General features: G+C 43.8%; 1 protein-coding gene across 1 annotated transcript in view; it reads left to right on the plus strand.

The window, feature by feature from the left end:
• Positions 1-19,497, plus strand: part of IQCA1 (IQ motif containing with AAA domain 1) — a 106,975-nt gene that overhangs the window by 17,350 nt on the left and 70,128 nt on the right. Inside the window, exons 5-6 of the mRNA XM_036386745.1 lie at positions 487-558; positions 12,622-12,794. Coding sequence (XP_036242638.1) covers positions 487-558; positions 12,622-12,794 — 245 coding nt within the window. The remainder of the gene's footprint in view (positions 1-486; positions 559-12,621; positions 12,795-19,497) is intronic.

The raw sequence follows: 19,497 nt of genomic DNA on the forward strand, positions 1-19,497 counted from the left end.
ACTTACACGTTGATTTTCCATTCTGATTTTTATGACCTCAGTTGCTCTTTCTGGCCTCCCCTTGGAATTCAGTGCATCTCTGAATTCATGCCTTTTTCTGTGATCTCCAGGGGAAGAGTTCATCCCATATCTGGAAAAAAGGACAGAGGGAGGTCAGTGCTAAATTCCACAAAGAGTCCTTGCACATGAATAATTCAGACAATTCAGCCTGATGAGAGCAGGAGCTCAGCCTAAATCTTATGTCTGAACTTCATGAAGCAGTGACAGTTTTTAGAAGCCACCCAGAGCAGCATGAGGGGATAACAAACCTCAAAATTTGTCATAAAAAAAAAAAAAAGAATAGCAGATGGCAACCTGTTAAAAAGCAATAGTTTCAATGGTATATTGTGCCTTTCCTTCCTCTATTTGTTTTTTCCTGTGTCTGCCCCAGAAAAGGAAGCTGTACCAAGGCCCATTTGTCTGATCAGAGTTTTGTTTACAATGCAGGTCTGGCGTGGGCACAGGCAGCGCAAGGAAACAGAGAGGCTGAGAGAGGAGGAGATGATATTTCTGGGCATGGTAAGTGGGGCTGTGCCTCCAGAACACAAAATGCCACACTCTGTTTGTTCTTCAGGCTTCTATCATTCAGCCCAAGAGGAGAAATTAATTTCTACGATTCCTCCTATTTTAAAAGGAGTCTCCAAGGAATACAGAGATCAGCTGAAATGATAAATGGCACAGGAGTAGCACAATTTGTCTTCTGCTGAATGGGTTTGTGCTGTCCATACATTCTCCAATGTGTGTGGCAGATGTGGAAACTGCCTGTGGAGAATTTGCCCTGGGTTCCAGGGAATTTGACCTAGGCATGATCAGCAAGGAAATTTTGTTAATCAGCTTTTCAGTCCTGATTTCAAGAGTGGTGAGGTGCCTTATGTCTGGAGTAGAATTCATGAAGGTTGGAAAAGCCCTCTAAAATCATCAAGTCCAAGCATTAACCCAGCACTGCCAAGCCCATCACCCCTAACCATATCCCCAAGTGCCACATCCACACATTTTTTGAACATTTCCAGGGATGGTGACTCTACCACTTAACTGGGCAGCCTGTTCCAATGCTTGACAGCCCTTAGAGTGGGCTAAAATAATGAATTTTTCCTAACATCCAATTAAACCAAAGAAGCAAAATCCTCTTCTCCCACCCCTTTGCAAGCCACTGCCTGTGTATGTCAAGAGCAGGGAAGAGAAACCTAAGAACTGGCATGTTAATCCATCAATATTTCTCTAAGTCCATATAGAAATAATCAAAATCTTCCTCACATAACACTGCAGAGGCACAGGGAAGTGAACAGCTGCCCATGGTCAGTTAAAATGCACAGGGGTGAAAGAAAAAAATCATGGCATCCTTTCCACAAGGAATCTGTTCCTCCCACCCCCTTCCTTGCAACAAACACCCCAAAAATAGGATAAATTCTTTACTGTTGATCTTTTTTTTGCCCCCCTCCAAGTTTTTGGAGGCAGTAACAGGTGTCAAGCCTCACCCAAGTCCAGCTGCAGTAGCACTGTTGGATTAAGGTTTTTTTTTGATTTAGAGATGGGGTAACTGAGAGGTGTTTAAAAACTTTTATTTTATTTTTAGTTTTATGTGAAGGCTGAGATAATGCAGATGTTATAATTTATGTTATTATTATTATTATAAGCTAATTATTTCTTAATTATAATACGTTATAAGTGTATTCTTCTATAAAAATTTAAACATTTTCTACAAATCCCTTTTTCACATAGCACAGCCCTTGTACCAAGTGAAGTTCTAGTAAAGCAGCAGCACATCACAGAAACATCCAGCACTGCTCTGCATTTGTTAAGTTTATTTGTGCTTCCATGGTCCACAGTACTTAAGTGATTAATTTATAAACTAATAATTTAATTTTGATTTAAAACATGCTTTCTGCTTTTCCCAAGCAGTTTGGGGGATTTTCTTGCCCAGCAATAGAATTGCCCTTAGCTACTTTAGAGGGTTCTGAAAACTGATTGTGCCTAGAGAATACATCTCACATCAGTTAAAAATACCATTAATATCTTACCTTTAGGATGGAAAATAATGTACATTTATATAAGCTTTGTCATGTTAAATACAGGTAACACCTTAGGGATTACTGCCTTTAGTATCTGCTGGTCTCTAACAGCTAAACAGAACCTTGGGTGCCAATTCTGCCTCTGTTTAAGACAAAATTCCCAGAGATTTTAACCAGTGCAGACCTAAATACTTGGGATGTACTGAAAATGAGGTAGAAAGGGCACCTTTTGCAGAACAAGGGATTGTTTCCTGTCAAATCCCACGATGTTTCTACCGAGTCCTTAGGAAGGAAATGTAAATCTGGCATCAGTTATCTGAGGGTTCACAGCCAAGCCCTCATTTCATGGTGGCCAGTGTGGGAGGAACTGGAAACTGGGATGTGAACAGCCTGGTTTATGGGGAGCATAATGTAATCTATATCATCAGAGGGATGAAGGGAATTCAAACCAAACACATCGAGTGCATTCAGTTCCTGACCTCCATTTAAAAAGCAAGAGAATTGATGTTTGCTCCCTTGCACTCTGACTCATTGCTCTTTATCAAGTTTATAATCAAAGCATGTGAGGGAAAAAATGATAACTCTAAATAAAGTTTTAAAAATCCTGTTCATCTTTCCAGGGTTTTTCTATTCCCTTTCCATGCTGCATTCCCTTCCCTGGTCTCCAAAGGAAGCAGACATTGGTTCCCACTGATAGATAGGCAGGGAGCTCCAAAGGTCAAGTCCCTTTGATGTATGATCACGTCAGCCCTCTAAAAAATGACCACAGATCTTCATGTGTAAATATGTTGAATTTGCTTTTCTAATGCTGCACGACTTAGATAAATTAGAAGACCCAACCATCCATTACTCCAAGTCCATCCCAAAGGAGACTCGACTTTTGTTGCAATAAATATAAATTCTCTTATAATTAGGGCTTTTTTAAAAAAATGTCTGTGTTACTTTCAGACAAAGACTGCTTTGCACAAAGAGCTGATCCATCTGAAGTTCTGTGTAAAAGATTTCTGGGGAAATTCGATTGTGTTGGCCTAAAAAATAGGAAAATAAGTGTCAAACCCAAGAATTGTCCACTTTTTTTGCATAATTCAGTGTTATTTTCTTTACTCTCTACTTGCTTCACAAAAAATTTATGTATCTTTTCTGGAATTCGATTCTGTTTCATCTTTTGCTTGATGACAGAGAACAAGCCTATGGTAGAGAGATTTTTCTTGGCTCAAAAATAAAGCCTCACTATTATTATTATTATTTATTAAAGCCTAATTGCAGAAACAGCATGATCCCCTCAGCACACGTTCTCCAAAGCCCCGATAAATCACACTTTGCAGTCCCAGTTTAATTTGTAAAGAGAAGCAAGCCTCCTAAGAGCACATATATCTTGCTAACTGTATCCTGAGCTGCTTCCTGATCTTCCTCACATTCCTGCCACAGGGCTGTTTACTGCCAGCTCCAGCACGACCACCAGAACCACTGCTCCAGGCACGGGGCTGTGTTTAAACCACACTGATGTGGCAAGAAAACACATTGAGCTATCTGAAAACACAGACATGCTGTCTGGGCAAACCTGCCTTTCCTTGCTCTGTTTTACCCTCCCAGCTCCATTTAACACATCAGGGTTTTAAACTGCCCTGTTCTTCTGGCATTTATAGATTCCCTGTCACTGAAAGCCCCCTTCAGAGGTTATGATTGTTGAATTTTGCTGCAGAGCTGTGTGACCTGGCTTTTGGCAACTGCTGTGTCTCAGGGTGGTGCAGACTGCTCCTGGATATCCCCCCTCAGCACTCTCCTGCAGGAAGTTATACTTTTAATCTCACAGCACAGGCTACTGGAAAGAGGAAAGGCTGGGTTTAACCTAAAACATTAGGATAAACAGTTTGCCATCAGACTGATTTATGAAGGGTAGGAGGATGTTGGGGACTGGAGGAACAGTTGGTTTAAAGCAATTCAGTGGGAAGAACACGAAGCCAGCGAGCGCCCAGGTGGCCAAGGGCACTTTTGTGTACCTGCCCTGGGCTGGGCACTGGTCAGGCTATTATTTTCTTTACTCTCTACTTGCTTCACAAAAAATTTATGTATCTTTTCTGGAATTTGATTCTATTTAATCTTTTGCTTGATGACAGAGAACAAGCCTATGCTGTGTCCAGTTCTACCTTGTTCTTCTCAAAATATTCTGGAAGTCAGGCCAAAAAATTCCAGTCAATGCTTTGGTAAATCCTCTGTTGTGTCTGGAGGAGATAAAGTTTGCCACGTGCCTTATTTTGTCAGGATGTTCCAACGTTGGCAAGTAAAAGTTGTTATTGGAACTCCTGAGAATTTTGTTGTTTCTGCACCACCCAGAGTAAATCACACTGCCTTCCCTAAACCTGCTGAGCAGGAATTAGAGGAGTCCAGGAGAACAGAAAGACAAGTCCCTCTCTCCACCTGCAGTGCTCTGCTACATTTTCCCCCAAGCCTCTTCTCCCTGGGCTGCGCTGACTCAGAGCAGCCCCTCCTTCCATTTTCACCAGAAGAACTGCAATCCGAGCAGCACATCCAGAAACCCATCCCATCAGAAAAGTAAACACTGCACAGCTTAAGGAATTCTCCTTTTAGTGGCACAAAGCCTCATGGCTCTTTCTGTCTTTTTTCTCAAATGGATACAGTTCAGCAGGATGCATGAGCCACGTGGAGCCACTGTAGTTCCCACTGGAGCATCAGGTTTTCCTCTCCACACCAGAGCCAACTTCTCCTAAAGGTCCTCATAGAAATACATCTCCTAGGATACCAGACTTCCAACACGTTGCAGGACAAACTAAAGCCCAGCTTAGGGTCTCACAGCTATGAATTTACATTTACAGAGCTCTATCCTGAAATTCCAGCCCTTCCCAAAGAGTTGGAGGGGCAACACCTGCTGCTCTGTGATTCTCTGACATGGTCTTTCCAACATCCTTCCTTCCTCCATATCCAAGGCCTGCCTGGATAGGGCTTGGAGCACCCTGGCCTAGTGGAAAGTGTCCCTGCCCTGGCAGGGGATGAAACAAGATGAGTTTTAAGATCCCTTTCAACCCAAACCATTCCATGATCCTTTTCACATGAAAGGATCTGTGTGGTGTTAAATAAAAAGCTGTTTTCTCCTTCTTAGCTCTTTTAAACATACCCAAATTTAGGCATGTTGTCTTGGTTAACGCTTTATTTATATCTGAGAAAACAGTCTGCCAAACATTCCTCCTTCTCTGAATTCCTGATAAATATAATTCATTTCATCCAGTCAGAAAAAAAAAATAAAATCAGCATTTCCCAGAATAGCTTTCTGTGTAAACATTATAGACTATGGCTAAATAAATATTACACAGGACTTAACAAACTACAAACTCCATCAAGTGAAATTTAAAATATTTCATCAGCTCTTGAGAGTGGGCAGCTACAGCAATGGTGCAGATCAGGCCTGGTTTTGCCAAGTTTAAGATTAAAATGAGTTTTGCTTGCCTGGGTGTCAGCACAAAGTCCTCTGTTATTTCACATCTCAGCAGTGATAACTAATCTGTCCTGTTTTCAATAGAAATTTTGAGCCTGCTTATTTTTGAAGCAGAAAGACTCTGGGAAGAAAGAATGCTAAATAATTTGGCTTTCATTGGCTGCAGTCACACTAACAATGAAATCACTGCCTTTCAGAGCCCAAAACATGCTTGCCATGTTTAGTCAAGTTTAACAGCGTGCCCAGGTATCATATCAGAAATAAACGAAACCCAAATTATGTAAACTCATCTGGCCCTGCGTGTAAACCTTCAAATTTTCTTTATCTTCCTAAAAGGTGTTACATGTAAATATATTTCTAAATATGTATCATATGAATCTCTAAACCAGCCATTTTCAGTATTTTTTTAGCAAGGCCTCCTACTACAAATGCTTTGTTTGAATGCATATGACAATTACTTTAATTGGCAAAGCCATTGGAGTGAGTCAGAGAGTAGGGAAGCTTTAATGAATGCAATATATTTTGCTTACTTGTTCCTTTTTTTTGTGCCTAATTTAGGAATTCAGCCATATAATTGATGTGGCTATCACCATTTGTGTACTGTGCAACCTCTATTAATACAATTTTCATTTGGGGGGTTGGAACTGGATGGGCTTTAAGGTGCTTCCAACCCAAACCATTCCATGATTTTATGATTCACAAGATAAGAGACCTCTTTAAAAATCTATTCTTCCCTCAGCCAGACAAATTATATTGAAATAAAGCAAGGACATAGCTCAATCCTACTGCAAACTTTTAAATGCAGTTTGGATCACAGTTCAAAATTCAGCAGAATTGTATCATAGAATCACAGAATGATTTGGGTTGGAAGAAACCTTAAAGATGATCTCATTCCATCCCTTGCCATGGGCAGGGACACCTTCCACCTGAGGAACAAGAGTTGTAAGTAAAGAACAAGACCCCAGCTGCTCTGACTGTAAATTATTTTAGTCTACATGCCTGTGTAGTCCAAATGTATAAAAAAAAAGAATTTCCCTTTCACTACTGGTTAAAATAAGTGACTATTACAACTACTTACTTTAAAAATATTTGGAAATTAAGCTTCTCCCCCAGAGAAGCGAATGGTAATTGTTTGCTTCTCTGACCATGAACTGAAAAAATGCTACACAACTGGTCCAAATTTTGAAATCTTACCATTAGGGGCGATGCTGGCTGTGGCAGAACATTTCCTGGAGCCCCATAAAACCACAGAGCATGTGCTTCAGCTCTGCTGTTCCAGGCCTACGACAAGAAGCTGTCCTAAATTAAGTACCCAGCAATAAAAGCTGCAGTAAATCTACCTCTCAGGCATAATAGGGATGTTGGCCTTCCAACGTGGAGAGAAATGAAATGTATTTATTTCACTGCCACTGAGCCTCTTGCCCTCCTAATGAAACAACTGAGGAGCAGTTAGTTCCACAGCAGGCCCTCCTCCTCCTCCTCCTCCTCCTCCTCTGTGAGGAAGAGCAGCCCCAAGCATGCTCAGGCAGCCTGCACACCTCTGAGTGCTTCACAATGAGCAGTGAAGGCTCTGCTGGGGAGCTCAGCACCAAGGCAGGGCTTTCCAGCCAGGAAAGGGATCCCAGCAAGCAAAGCCCCGAGGTGAGGAGGGAAAACAGACCCAGTTCTGTGGAACCACGGAGTGCTTTGGTTGAGATGGGCCTTGAAGCCCAGCCAGTGCCACTCCTGCCATGGCAGGGACACCTCCCACTGTCCCAGGCTGCTCCAAGCCCCAGTCCAGCCTGGCCTTGGGCACTGCCAGGGATCCAGGGGCAGCCACAGCTGCTCTGGACACCCTGTGCCAGGGCCTGCTCACCCTCCCAGGGAGGAATTCCATCCCAATATCCCACCTAAACCCACTCTGTGTCAGTTGGAACCTCTTCTCCCTAGTCCTGCCATTCCAGGCCCTCTCCAGCTTCCTTGTAACCCCTTCAGATACTGGAAGGGGCCCTGAGGTTTCCACACAACCTTCTCCATGCTGAACATGCCCAGCTCCCTCACCCTGTCTCCAGATGGGAGGTTCTCCTGTCCCATTATCACCCACATGGTCCTTCATCCCACCTGGGAGCTGTAGGAAATGTCTTCTCCCTTCTGCTGGTGCATCATCCCCTTCCCTAAAACTTAAATTCTTTTGGGGAACGAGCAAAGAACAGAACAGAAGAATCTTAGCAGCACACTCGTGACTGATGAGTTGGAATAAAATTCTCTTTCAGACAAATGTCCATTTTGCCTTATTAATTTAAACAAGGATTTTAAAGACAAAGCCCATCAAACATTAGATAAGCCTTTTAAGTTAATGGACCATGTAGTCCTATTTTCCCACAAACTCAGGAATCTTCATAATATGTCCTATTTTTACAGCAACATCAATTATTAATATGTATACTTTTGCTGACAGAGGACCACACTAAAAATGTGAGTTTCGTTATCCAGTTCTGGGTCATTAACTGTGAAAAGCTTGTAAATATAATGGTTTATTCACATGGGAAGCCTTCATTAAGATGCATTATTCTACAACTGATGTGGCAGCATTGCATTATCAAGTTCACTGTCTCCATGTAATATTTGTAATTTGTTTCTAAATGAGTTGCTGTTTGTAGGGCAAGTTAACAAATTTGAATTTCACATGGCCAGAGAAATTTCTTAAAGATGGGAAAATGCTTCTTCCCCCAAGGAAAAGCTATTTATTAGCATCTTCCTGGAGAATGCCTCCCTTTGATTCAGAAGTAGGAACATTAGAGGCGCTGAGAGAAGGGATGTTAGAAATAAATTGGCTTTTGTCTTCCTTCCATGCACATTAGAGGGCTGTGGAAGCACACTCAGGATCATTTCAGAGCTCCACAAGAGCCATTTGGAAACATGGAAAGCTCTTCCATGATGCTGCAAGGCACAGGTCACAGGCTGGCCAGCAGGGATTCCAGCATTCCTGCTGGAGCTGTTGGAATTCATCCTCTCTCTTGGCACTCTCCAGCCATTTCACTTCCTGTTCCCTCTTGCATCTTCAGATGGCCAAAGCTTTTTCACACCTGTTTCCTTCTGAGTTCTGCTGGTTGGCAAGAGCAGGGCTGTTGGAGAGATTCTGTCTCCTTTTGAAGGTCCAGGAGCACCTGAAGATGAACACAAGGCCCCAGGTTGTGCAGTTGGCTCCTCATTCTGAAACAGGGTTAGGAATGTGCTTTATGCTGAATGTTTTATGCTGAAACCATAAAATCATGGAATGGTTTGGGTTAGAAGCACCTTAAAGCCCATCCAGTTGCACCCCCCCAGATGAAAATGGTGTTAATAGAGGTTCCATGGCAAACAAAACCCTGAAGCTGGTGAGGTTTAGGGTGACACATGCTTCTGTGATTAGGTCAAGAACACTGGAGACAAAATAAAACAAGTTCAACAGAGCAGCTTTCTTCAAAGCTGGAAGGAATCACCTGTGCTATTCATAGCTTATTTTCTTTTTTTAAAGCGTTTTAATAGTCTAAAACATTTTATATCATCATTTACTCAACAGAAGAAAAGCATTTTCTGTGAAAATTCCTGACAAATGGTAGAGAACTGACAGTTCCATCTTCTGGACATCTTTGTACATCTCTTCAGCAGCTCCCACTGCCCCAGTGTCTAGGTTATGTTGCTAAATTCCCTTCCACACTTAGTTTTGTCTAGTTCCTCTTCTTATTCCCTCCCTCCTTTATCAATTAATTCACTTCCTTGTATCCACATGCTTGGATCAGTTCTTACATTTTTAACATAGTCCCCATTTCACTTGGCCCACGTACACATAAATTCATTTGATGTCTCTTCATCCTTATTTTCCTCAAGTCCATTCATTTTTTGTTTACATGACTGCATTGATTTCAAAGTGACAGAACAGAGAGCCAAGCCAGCTGTACATTAACCTGTGCTGTTGAATTTAAAAACCAAGTGCCCATGGCATGATGTCCTCACTGCCAGCCAGTGCTTTCCTCCTGGTTCTCCTCTCCCAGAACTGGAGCCAGCCTTGGGTTCCTGACCCCTCCTGCTCTTCCCCCATGGGCAGGGCACTCTATGTAAGCTCCTCATCAGCCAGCCCTGAGTCCTTCAGGCTTTATTTCTCACAGCCAGCTATGCTCCTCATGTCCTGCTCCCATCATAGCTGGAGCACGTTCTTGCCAAACAAGAAATCGGGAGAACTGGGGGAAAGAGAGGATACAGCCTTATCAACTTCTGTTCTCTTTCATGCTTTTTCTTTAGGGAAATATTGAAGGTGAATGGCTGGAGTCTTGTTCTAGAAGTAATTCTCATTTCTTCTGTTTTCTTGTAGTAAAATGGACTGTGGAAAACAAAACAAAAAAAAAATAGAATACAACAGAGCTTCTGCAGGTTTATGTGTGTACTCCAGCCTTGGTGCTGAGTACAGCTGATAAACTCCTGTTAGCAGATGTATTGATAACTGAATGGTGCTCAGACAGGGAACTGGACAAATATTTACCCAGGACTGAGCTGGGTTTTTCCAACCAGAACATTTCCCATGGCCTTGTTGTTATCAGCATCTGAGCCAGCTGATTCAGAGCTACCTGGGCTGTGTCCTCAGCAGCTTCTTGACATCAGATATGGGCTGTAGCAATTCTCTTTTTGAGAGAAGAATTTCCTAGTGCTGATCTCACATTGGCACCTCCTGTTTGCCACTTCAAACAGCTCTTACCTTGTCTGGCTTTGGGGCTCCTGAAAGGGGGGCTGAATAAATTCACAGTGGGACAAGCTGGTCATGCAAGGCTCCCTCAGGATGCAGTGGAGAGCAGCTCAGAGGAGCTGCAAAGCTTTTGGGATGGCAGGGAGGAGCTCTGCTGCCTGTGCTGCTGCTCCCCACCTTGCTCTGCTCCCACTGCCCTTGCTGTGGCATTGGCCCTCAGCTGCTCCTTGGCTGGCCGATCACCTTATTATGGAGGGAGATGAGTAACTTGAGAGGTGGGAGGAGAGGAAAAGACAAAAGGGATTATTTTCCACTTTTTAGGGAGCTGAACTGGTTCACTGTGGGCTCAGGTGAGTGCCAGAGCCTGAGCAGAAGGGAGGGATGATGCACCCAGCAGTTGAGGTGCTGCAGGAGCTGACCCTTCCCTGCCCACCTGGTGACATTGCACCTTCCAGTGTGCAGGCTGTGCTGGAGAGGAGCCTGTCTCTCTCCATCAGCCTCCCTAAAGCTGCAGGTTCCTCATGACCATCTGCTGGGAATTTCTCAGGAATCCCCTCAGGATTGCTGTAGGGACACAAATAGAGGAGTTGGTTTTGGATCTCAGTCTGGAAAACAGGGCCTGTGGGGGCTCCTCTGGTTTCCAAAGGAGCCCCTGAGAGAGCAGCATCACATCTGGCTGTCCTGGGCTTTGTTTAACATCAGCAATGCAGGCAATGGTGAAATACAAATAAACACTGTCAATAGTAGCTGTGTTATGCTCATAAATAGGTGCTGGTGAGGAGGAAGATTGGAAACACTCCACTTCCCTGAAAACTGGGAACTGAGCAGAGGCAACATCTCAGGGTAAAAGGCAGCACTTGGGGTCACATATTCAGGGAGGGAACATGTGCAGCCACCTTTCAGAAGCACACTGCTGTTCTTATTTCCTCCTGAATATTTTCTCCCTGGTGGCCTTGACCCATTCCTGGAGCACAGTGCAAGTCACACATCCCAGATGCAGTAAATTGCTTTTCTGAATGGGGCCTGTGTGCTTGCTTTGGACACTGGGGGATCCCTCTGGGTGCTCAGAAACCAAAGTTGCTTGGCACTTATTAGTGATTTTTGGAACCTGGTGGAAGCACAGAAAAGCAGGGAATAACAGATCTTAAATATGAGCTGGCCAAAGCTTTGACAGAGCTTTTTGTCTTCATGGGAGGCCTCAGGAACTGAGACTTGGAGCACACTAGAAAATACATCACCAGAGCAAGAAGAATGCATTACTGAATCAGTTTGAGATGTGCCAGTTAAGGACAATTTCTGTATGCTCTGAAGTTGAAACACCAGAGCTAAATTATGTTGGTTTTTTTTTTCATGCAAACCAAGCTTTTGTTCACATATGCTGCCACCTATGTCAGTTACAAACTTTGAAAAGAAATAAAATTATACTACAAAACCAGATTGTCATATTTTCTCCTCTTTTCCCTTCTTAAATTTGCCATATACCATCAGACAATATGATTAATAATTCCCAAGTACATGAAAAAACCAATTTGCTCCAGAATTAAGAAAACCTAAAACCACAAAGCCAGTTCACAAGTTGATTTTTAAAATAGATTTTCCTCTGCACTTACAAGGTAGCAATAGCTCGTAAAACACTGGGAACATCTTAATTTTATCAATGATTGCAAGCTGAAAAATGCAAAGTTTCAGCCCACCCACGCAGATGGGTTTTTTCATGCTTCTGTATTTGAATACCAGAAAGACTTTCATTTTTCTCCCTCACACTACATGTGTAAAATCAATCACAGAGCAGAAATTATTGTAAGACTTGAAACTGGCTGAGAAGCCTTTCTTTCCAAGGTTATCAAATCATGGGAAACTTGGGGAGCTGTGATTTTTGTTACAGTGATTGGGGGGAGGCAGGGGGTTGTTTATTCCTTTTTTGTTGTTGTTGTTCCTCAAGGGAAGTTGATTTCCTAAAGGAGCCTGACCAGCTGCAACAAAATACCAGGAAACCACTGACCAAGCAGTGTGCATATAAAAATTTCAGTGCACAAATTAAAAACAATACTGGCTAATTAAAAAGCTCCAATGGGAAGTCCAGACATTTGAAAATTCAATTAAAAAATTCTCTGGCACCCTTCTGACATGGATAAAGCTGGCATTTGCAGAACAGCAGCTTTCTCACCTGTCTCATTGAGATCCAGGATCCCACGCTGCAAAGGTTGTTTTTGTACATTGCAATGTTGTTAATTAATGCTGAAATACCAACAATAGACCATTGTGTGCATCCAGGCACTTTTTATGAGCACAGGGTTGGTTTTGTTTCCTGGCTTCCTGCAAGTAAATTAAGGCTTAAGCTCAGATTCACTGTCAACCTGACATTCCAGTAAATATTAAGTTTCTTTTCATTCATACCTTTTATTTTCTCCTCTCCTTTTCAGAGCCTGCCTCCTGAGTTGGAGGCAATGAGCAGTTTGCAGAAAACAAATGTCCTGGAAGGTGAAGTCCAGGAAAGAGAAAACTTCTCCTTCAGGCATGAGCTGAGGGCAGCAGAGGGGCCCCACATCAAGGAAACCTTCCAGGACGAGATCACCCAGTGCTTCCTCGAGTGCAGGTGAGCACAAACACTGACCCCTGAACCAGCCCATTTGCCCCAAAGAGCCTGATTTTGAGTTCCTACAAACTGCAAAATCCATCTTTAAGGCAGTGCTGCCAGTCCCAGGCGAGGAGTTAGCTCTGCACCAGCTGCAAAGCCCAAATGCTGAGCTGGAGCATTCCTGACTGGGGAGACCAGAGCTCCTGGCAGGGGTCAGAGGTGCTCCTGCAGTCACTGGCTGTGGATCAGGTCCACAAATATTCAAGTGGGACACCTTCACCTTGCACATTACCTTGGGCCCAGTCTTTGGAATTACAAGCAGCACACTCTAAACTTCAGGAGCAGTGACTTTTCTCCCTGAAAAGTTTAAGAGAGGGAACTCACTCTTCCATGAGATGGAAGGACCATTATTTGCCATAGCAAATCACATCACGTCCCTGGCACTGCCATCCTGCTGCTGGTATTAGCCATGAATCTGAAGCACTTCTGTTCTTGAGGCCTGGCCTTGGAGCCACTCCCCCAAATGGAACTTTACTCTGCTGATCTCAGGGAAACTTCACGTCTCAGTAGAGTTAAGCACGTACTTACACAGTTTTAAACCCTCTGCTGACACCTCTGCTTCTCTCAGGAAGTTTACTTCAGCCAAAGAACTTTTGAGACTGGCAATTCTGACACTGGAAACTCTTGTCCTAAGGAATATGGGCTGGTTTTATAATTTTATGGGATTTGCCCCATCCAGAGGATCAGTGTGTGAAAGTAAATTGGGAAGCAGCAACCAAAACTTCCAGGATTTGGCAGCAAGGCTTCATTTGCTCTGCATAAAGCTGCTCTGCAAACTGTTTTTGTGTCTTGAGCTGCTCAGGGATGTTACAGGGCTCATATTTGTCTTGTGGACCAGTGTCATGCCCATTAATCATTGAGTGTTTGCTCAGGGTGCTGGACTTGCCTTCAGCATGCAGTTCCCAGTTGGAAACACAAATGCATTCTGATAAAATCCTGCCCTGTTTGTTCCTTCACTCCTTCAGTCAGGTTTGGGCAGCTGTGCTCCAGTGAAGTGTTTGTTAAAAAAGAAAGAATGATCAAAACCAGCACTCTCACAGGTCTGCCACAGCCTATTTCTCTTCTTTCTTGCACTTTTGCTTCTTACAGACTCTCAAGACTGCAGTGTATTTTTACTCTCCTTTGGAAAGAGCTGCTGGTTTTACAAACCTCAGTTATTGCAAAGCACTTTCCCATTCCTTAAATCAGCCCTCTCCCAGGGCCTGCTCTGCACACTCCTTGAGCTGCCATTTCCTGCCATTCCCCACAGCTCCCAGCATGTTCTGAGCTACAGAAAGATCTTATTCCCTTTGCTTAATATTCCTCACCTAATAGTCATTCCCTACCATAGGTCAATTGTGTCCAATTAACTTGGCTGTGGAGCTGGGGGAGAACTCCCTGAAATACTGCAGGAACCAATGGCAATGTTTCTGTAGCAGATTAGCAGGGAACAGGCAATCTCCCAGAGAACCAGCCTGAGCCATAAACCTCTTTAAAGACATTATGAGACACTATTAAAAGTTAAATCTGGTCCACAGAGACCCTTAACAGCAGAGCCAACCAGCAGCCTAAGCCCATCCAAAGGATCATTTGAGGGAGCTGAAGCCATGGTTCAGTGGAGGGAGGTGCAGAGGGGTGGCTGAGAGGGCACTTCATCAAAACCCCTGCTGCCTGATTCAGGGGAGCCCTCAGCCTCATGTACCTGTCCGAGGTGGAATGTAAAGTGCTGAGCTTTCTTTTTGCAGCCCTTACAAGCAGGATGCAACTTGCTTGCTACATTTATATCTCAGCTTCAGGTGAGACTCAAGGCTAGAGGCACACCTGAAGCCCAGCATATGAACATACCTGATTAAAGAAGCTCCAAGGATTCCTTTTTCTGGTCTGCCTAGTCAGGTTCAGTAGTCTTGAATCTCATCTAGGTTTGAAAATTAACAAAGATTAAAGCAGCTGCTGGAATTTAAGCACCACATTAACTGTTCTTGGATAGTTTTATGGATAATCCCCATAGCAAGGGATTATATTAGGTGGGACTAAGATACACCCACAGGGTGCTTAGAGATAAGCCTCCAGTCAGGCTTGCTCTGCTGCATTTGAGACAGAGTGAGAAAACAGCTCCCTTCCAACCTTGTACAATAACCCACCCATCTGAAACAATATCATATTTTAACCATTAACCATTTTCTATCAAAATGGTCTGATTAGGCTTAAGACTGCTTTTTGGCTCAAGATGTGCAGTTCTGTGGCCTGCCTGAGAGCAGGGTCATTGCAGTGGGACAGTGGGACTGCAATCTGCAGGTGGCAGAGGGACAGTGTCACACTTGTTGCAGTCAGTGTTTGATCAGAGAAGCACAGAGTGGTTTGGGCTGGAAGGGACCTAAAAGCTCATCTCATCCCACCCCCTGCCATGGGCAGAGACAGTTTCCACTAGGCCAGGTTGCTCCAAGCCCCATCATACTCCCTGCTACTCTCTCCATTCAAATGAACTCTCTGTCATGACCCCTAAAAATCATTAGTGCATGGCTCAGCCAAGACCAGACAGCTCTCATTGATAAAAGCTCTTCTGGTGATTTAGCAGATGAAATTCTGCCCCTGGTGAAGGCAGTGGGAGAGCTGCCATCAGCTGCAGCACAGGCTGGCCATGGCCCAGTGCTGGAGCTCATTTGACTCTGGCTGAGTGAGGCATTGATTTACAGAGCTGAGAGGAACCAGAGCAAGCTGCTGAGCCCTGCTCTTCACAGCAGGCCTCTGTCTAAGTGACCACAATCACTTTCCCCTCAGACACATTTGTTGGCATCCAAAAGAGGTTTAAAAACAACAAAAAAAATCAGCCTATTTCTCCATAAGGGGAGTGTGTGTATCCTGCAGAGCCAGGCTTTCCTGCCAGAGGACTGGGAGCTGTGTCCTGCTCAGCAGAGGGCCAGGCCTGAAGTGTCAAGGTTTGCATTAATTATTACCTGCCAGGATATATTTTGGCTGTCCCCTAAGCCAGTCTGACAGATCAACTGCTAATTGTAGCTTATAAATTATTCTTCAACTAGGTTTTTTTGACAGAGTTTACCATTTTTTATAGTCTATTAAATAAATAGATAAAGGGGAACAAAGATTCTTTTGAATAAATTTTGCTGTGCGGAGTAGAAAATAAAGCCAAAGTTCCATATTTTATCCTTCACTCTGAAAGCACTGTGATAGAAAATACAATTAGCAGGTATTGTCTTTCAGCACAGTTACTCTTAGATTACAAAAGGAATGAGCACATATTAAATTTCTCAACTTGTAAGAGCTGCTGTAAATATTTATCACTTTCATTGCACAAGGGAACAGCTTCAATCATTTCAAGACCCAAAGCAGCTTCTTAGGAAGAGAGGTTATAAAAAAGCCAAGGAAAGCAAAGCCCAAAGGAATGGACTAAATGAAATTGTTCCAGTTGCTTATATCAATCCTACTGCAGAGAAGATAAAATAATTTTGATCTAACATTGCATTTTTCAGCCTTACCATCCATCCTTCAATTTACCTGGGTTGACTTCTGTGGAGCTGCTCTTTTTTGGCTTGCAAATTATTCACATAAGGCCTTCCAGATTTCCATGTGGCCTTGTCCAACCATACTAGAAAAGAAAAATAATTGTTTATGAATGCTTTGTGAAGAAGCATCATGCAGTTTACCTACAGACCCGCCCTTCTTTTATTTTTTTTCCAAGAGCAGGAGTGCAAATGATCCAAAATTAGCAGTTGCTATGATTCTATAGATCTGAGTCTGGATGGTAATCACTTGAGTCCCACACATTCCATCCATTCAATTAATAACAGAGTTTCACATTAAGATGCAGCAGAGCTGGGGTTTTAGCTTCAATTTCCTTTCCTGTTCCAAACCAAACCCATTTTTCTGTTAAATTTCACATTTAGGGTTTTGTGCTGAATATGCAAAGGCACTCATCATCTTCTCAACTCTTTACCCAGTGAATAAACCAGTTCCCAAAGAACGAGTCTTGTTAGAGTCATCCCTAAAATGAATTTCAAAAAGGGATGGGCAGAAAAGGGGAGAAGGATGCCTTTATTATCCAGAGAAATACAGCAGTATCTTTGTCAAAGACAAGTCTTTTCTGACAGAAATCAATACAAAGGATGAGAAATCAAGATGAGGTTTTTATTACCAGAGATGGCCTCCAGAATCACAGGGGAGAGCCTCATGCACGGGCTCTGCTGTGCTGTGCCTCATGCCCTCGAGCTGTAACAAATTACTCCATGAATTTCTGGCAGGATTTATCCACCACTGCTCAGAGCTCTGGGGAGCATTTCATCAGTGCCATCACTGACCTAATAACAGGGGATCTAAGTAATAGCAACTTTTATGGAGGCTGTGTGTTATTCCCACAGATTTGGGGATTGGTTTTCGGGAGGGAGGAGGCAGTGAGGGGTAAATGTGCTTTCATAATAGGTTTACACTTTACTGATTAGCTTTGAATGATCTTCTTGCTCTGCCTGCTGACTCGAGTACTGTCAGAAAAGGAATTGGCCAAGCTTCATGGTGAGTGAATGAGAGAGACTCCTCCTGAAGCAGGGGGGGTTCCTGTGCTTTATTTATTCATTTTGAACATTCCTGACAGCCAGCCCGGGCTTTGATGCAGAGGGAAGAGAAAGAAATAGGAAGTGATGGTGTTTTGTTTCCCTTTTTTCCCCAGCCTGTTTTGTGGAGCTGAGTTTACTGCCAATACTCCTGTTCTTGGGGCTCCCTGGGCAGCAGGGGGTGGGGAAGGGGGAGGCAGGAGGGAGGTGAATGGATAGAGAGGCTTTTGCACTCAAACCCCACAGAATAGGGAAAGTGTTCATTTGTCTTGATGCCTTGTCAAGGCTAACCTAGAACAAAGACTAGACAGAGTTAAAGAATAAAAGTAGGGATTTAGTAGGAGGCCTCAATGGATCCACCTTGGGCAGCACAAGAGCCCAGCCAGGGCTACACCCCAGATGAACCAAAATGGTCACAAAATGGATGACTGGTCAAGACATCTCTCACTTTGATCAGATCTGCTCCATTTGCATATTGCAGTTCATTGTCCCATTACAGCTTTAGGTTATGAATCCCATCCTTCTTGTTTTTCTCTCTTCAGTCCACATTGTTTGTGCTCTTGGGCTGAGATTTGGATGATTTGTCCTTGGTCCCCAGCTAGAGCAGGAATTGTTTTGTCTCCCTGCTCTGTGCACAGAGCTCACCATCCTATAATGTGAAGCTCAGAACTGACACACTAAAGCAGCACAGAATCTGAAAAACAGGAAGGCTAAAACCTGAGGCATCAGTGTCAGGCACTGCCCATTTCCCACTCCATGCACTCTGCTTTTTTGGAGTCAGTGGTGAAGCTGCCAGGCAATCCCTCAGCAGGGAAGCCTGGCCAACAAGGCAGAGAGGGATGGCACCCCAGCAGTGCCAGCAGCAGCACCCCCTCTGCTCTGCTTCCAAGGTGTAAGAATTCCTGCCTTTTAGTCCAATACAAGGCCAGGGAATCGCAGCTCCAAACCCAGCCAGGCTTGCTGCGCTTTCCAGTCCCATCTGGCTCACCTCAACCTGCCAGCACTGCTTTCCAAGCAGCCCAGGAGCATGGACTGCACACTCCACACAGCATGGCAGCCACTCCTGGAACAGCTGATGGGAAAATTGCTTAAAAACCAGGTTTTGGTGGCACGAGCCTCTCCAGCAGACAGTTGTCCAAAAGCAAGGGCCGGGCTGAAGATCCTTGGAACACAACCAGAGACATGGAGCCCTTTGATCACAGGCCTCTTCCCATGCAATGCCCTGTGAGTCTGGGAAAACCATTCCCTTCTTCTCTGCCACTCCTTCAGGGGCATTCCTGCTGTAGGAACTCCTGCAGGAATCCCTGCTGAAATTTGTATTTACATTTAAATACATACTATGTAAACCTTCTATCAGACTCTAAAAATTCCCTACAAATCCATTTCCCACACTGCAGGGGCATTCTTGCTGTAGCAACCTACCCAAAAAAAAATGCCTCTTTGGTATTTGGCACTTGATATTCAGCACAGAGAGGAGTTGCTGTCCACAAGAGCTGTCTGTAGATGGCTGAAGAACCATTCTCTTTTCACCTAATGAAAACTCTCATTACTTGTTTTCCCTGTCATCATTGTCACATGCTCACAAACCACTTGCACGTGACATTCCACCCAGGAGCAGAAGTTACCAGCTAGGAGCAGCTGTGAGCTCATGGTAATAATCAGGATTTGGGTATAAATAAGTGGTTGTCTGCTAATTCCACCAGATGAGGATGAGCTGAACTAAATTAGAAAGAGATCTGTACCTGCACCATATTTTCTCCTGGAGCTGAATACATCTTCACCTTCTCTCTTGTACTTTGTGCAGTTTACACAAACAAAATTCTTCTGGGAATAGCATAAAAGGAGATTCTCCTTCTGAATTCCTCTGCAGGGTTGTGTCTCTTAGCCAAATCTCCTGGTTTTCCTCAGGAGAGTGCAGACAAGCTCTGAATTATGGAAATGAAGCTCTGAAAGAGGATGGCACAACCTGGGGTGTCCTCTGCCCAAACACTTGGTCTTCCTGCAGAAGTAAAGAAACATTATTAGAAGAGGCAGTATCTGGGGAAGAGGGTTTCTGTCAGTAGTTTCACCTCTGTTTTCTGACAGAGCCAGCAGTCCCAGGTTTTGCCAAGGCAGCAATC

This window comes from Molothrus ater, chromosome 7, assembly GCF_012460135.2.
Source record: "Molothrus ater isolate BHLD 08-10-18 breed brown headed cowbird chromosome 7, BPBGC_Mater_1.1, whole genome shotgun sequence".
Lineage (NCBI taxonomy): Eukaryota > Metazoa > Chordata > Aves > Passeriformes > Icteridae > Molothrus > Molothrus ater.